This window comes from Sinocyclocheilus anshuiensis, unplaced genomic scaffold, assembly GCF_001515605.1.
Source record: "Sinocyclocheilus anshuiensis isolate Anshui unplaced genomic scaffold, SAMN03320099.WGS_v1.1 scaffold1448, whole genome shotgun sequence".
Taxonomy (NCBI): Eukaryota; Metazoa; Chordata; class Actinopteri; order Cypriniformes; family Cyprinidae; genus Sinocyclocheilus; species Sinocyclocheilus anshuiensis.
The window spans coordinates 301024-303296 of NW_015547730.1; the positions used below are offsets into that span (position 1 = coordinate 301024).

The 2273-nt window shown below is 41.1% G+C and overlaps 1 protein-coding gene across 1 annotated transcript in view; it reads left to right on the forward strand.

The window, feature by feature from the left end:
• rims1b (regulating synaptic membrane exocytosis 1b) overlaps positions 1–2273 on the forward strand; it is a 75323-nt gene that overhangs the window by 16471 nt on the left and 56579 nt on the right. Inside the window, exon 2 of the mRNA XM_016507220.1 lies at positions 1590–1803. Within this exon, the coding sequence (XP_016362706.1) occupies positions 1590–1803 (214 nt within the window). The remainder of the gene's footprint in view (positions 1–1589; positions 1804–2273) is intronic.

Sequence of the window (2273 nt, forward strand, 5' to 3'; positions counted from 1 at the left end):
GATAGATAGATAGATAGATAGATAGATAGATAGATAGATAGATAGATAGAGTATATTCTGTATATTTTACGGAAGAAGGTTATAAGGGTTTGAAATGACAGTGACACGAGGGTGAGTAAACGATGACAGAATTTCCATTATTAGGTGAACTGTTCCTTTAAGAAGTGTAGAGCTGGCTTACTTGTGTTTCCATGATGGCTGGAGACCTGGTCCCTTGCTACCATGACAGCTGTTCCCAGCTGAGAGCACTGACCCAAAAGACTCAACTCTCTCCACCTCAACAGCATTCTCAGAGGTCAACGTCTTCAAATGTAACTCTAGTAAACTTAAAGAAGTTTACCCACAAGTGGTTGTATTACTTTCCTGAAAAATGACTTCATGTTTGTAATCTTCATTCTTCTGGAAATCCATACACATTTTTGTCTCATTTAGAAGATCTGTTTGCCAAACCTGATTCAATATGTGTGTATAAATGCACATAAAATGTCCATAAATCTCCTTAAGCACATCCACTCATAACCTTAAAGAGGTCACTTTTCTTTTCTTTGATTCCTCTGCCAATGATTCATCCTTGTCGCCACGCCTTCGACTTCCCACGTAACGCTTCATCCTGACTGCGTAATATAGCATCACTGGCCAAGACTCCCCAAAGTCACAACCTCCATCCAGATACCTGGGACTGCAGTCTGCTGTCTGATTCCAGACGGGAAACTGCAAATGTGGTCAAGCAAGAGAGAACGCTAGCATTTACAGTCATGGAGACCAGAAGTCGTGGGAAGTGTGCTTTTATTCGAGAGTTTCAGTGGATTCTGGAGTCACTGTTTTATGCAGGTTTGGGATTTTGAAAGAAAACTGCAGATCATGGCTGTTCGCCACAAACAGAGGTGATGCTTTGCACTTGTTTTTGCAGTTTTGTTTTCTTGAAGAATGATTTTTACTGCAGTGTAACCGAAGTACATTTAATGGGGCTGAACAAAACTGGGGGATATTGGGTAGAAGGTGAGGATGAACGTTTTTGGTTACCTGTCAGCCAATAGTGTTGGAGGCAACTTTTACAAAGAAATGCGTGCAATGAATTCACAATTGACAATGAGCTGTGTATTTTTTTAAGGGGAATCTGTTTTAAATGGCTTAATGTCTTTACCGTGGTCATTAGAGCTGCTAACCACTTGCTATAAGAGAACTGTTATGCTAATGTGATGTTCCTTTGAGAAATGTTTCTGGAACAAAGCCCCATCTTTTTAAAGCAGACAGCAGTGCCTCATTGGCAATTCATTAACAGTTTATTTTTAATCGGAGAAGACAAACAAAGTGGAGTTAGGTTACAATTCAGATGAGACACCTAACTATAAGACACATTTCGGATATAATGTGATGTTGTACATGTGCTAAATGCTGTCCATCACCCCTATAGTTCATAAACGTTGTCAGGATACATTCATGTTTATCTGGAAAATAAAATTTTTAGTTGATCGTCTGCAATACTTCATAACAATGTTAATAGTTTTAGTTGTAGATAACAGTTTTTCTAACAATACAAACTGCTTCCCCTTTCTCTCTTTCTTTCTCCCTCTTTTATTTTCTGTCAGGACACTGCACCAGCAGTTTGAGAGTTATAAGGAGCAGGTGAGGAAGATTGGAGCAGAAACGAAACGGCAGCAGGCTGTCCATAAAGATGATGCACCTACTTGTGGCATCTGCCGTAAGACCAAGTTTGCAGATGGCTGTGGGCATCTGTGTTCCTACTGCCAGACCAAGTTCTGCGCCCGCTGTGGGGGAAGAGTGTCGCTGCGCTCAAATAACGTAAGAACCCGCTGCGAGACTTTCATTGCTTTTTTCCACTCACCCTCCATGTTGTCAGTTCCATTTCATTTTAAAATTTCATTTGCATTTGTTTTATTATGCTTGCTTGAGTGTTCTTTTCTGTTTGTAACTACATACCGGTTGTTTGGTTGATTCCCTGATGGGGAATTTGCTGAATCTGTATAAACCATACAAATCAGAGCGATTACAGAGTCCAAATCCAGAATCCGTACAGTTAAATCTCAGTTTCTCCTATCTGCACAAGTCTACAGATTTGGACTGCGAGTCCAAACCACCCACAGCTCCTCTGAGCTTTATAAAGACTCTTCTTTGAGTGAAATCTTCATTGACTTTGCTAAGAACCAGCAGGGTAATGTGTGGGACCGTTTCCAGCAGCACAACCTGCGAGGGTCTATTTTAGGATGTCATCCTTGCGTGCTGTCTCTCTAAAGACGCCACCCCCCCCCCCC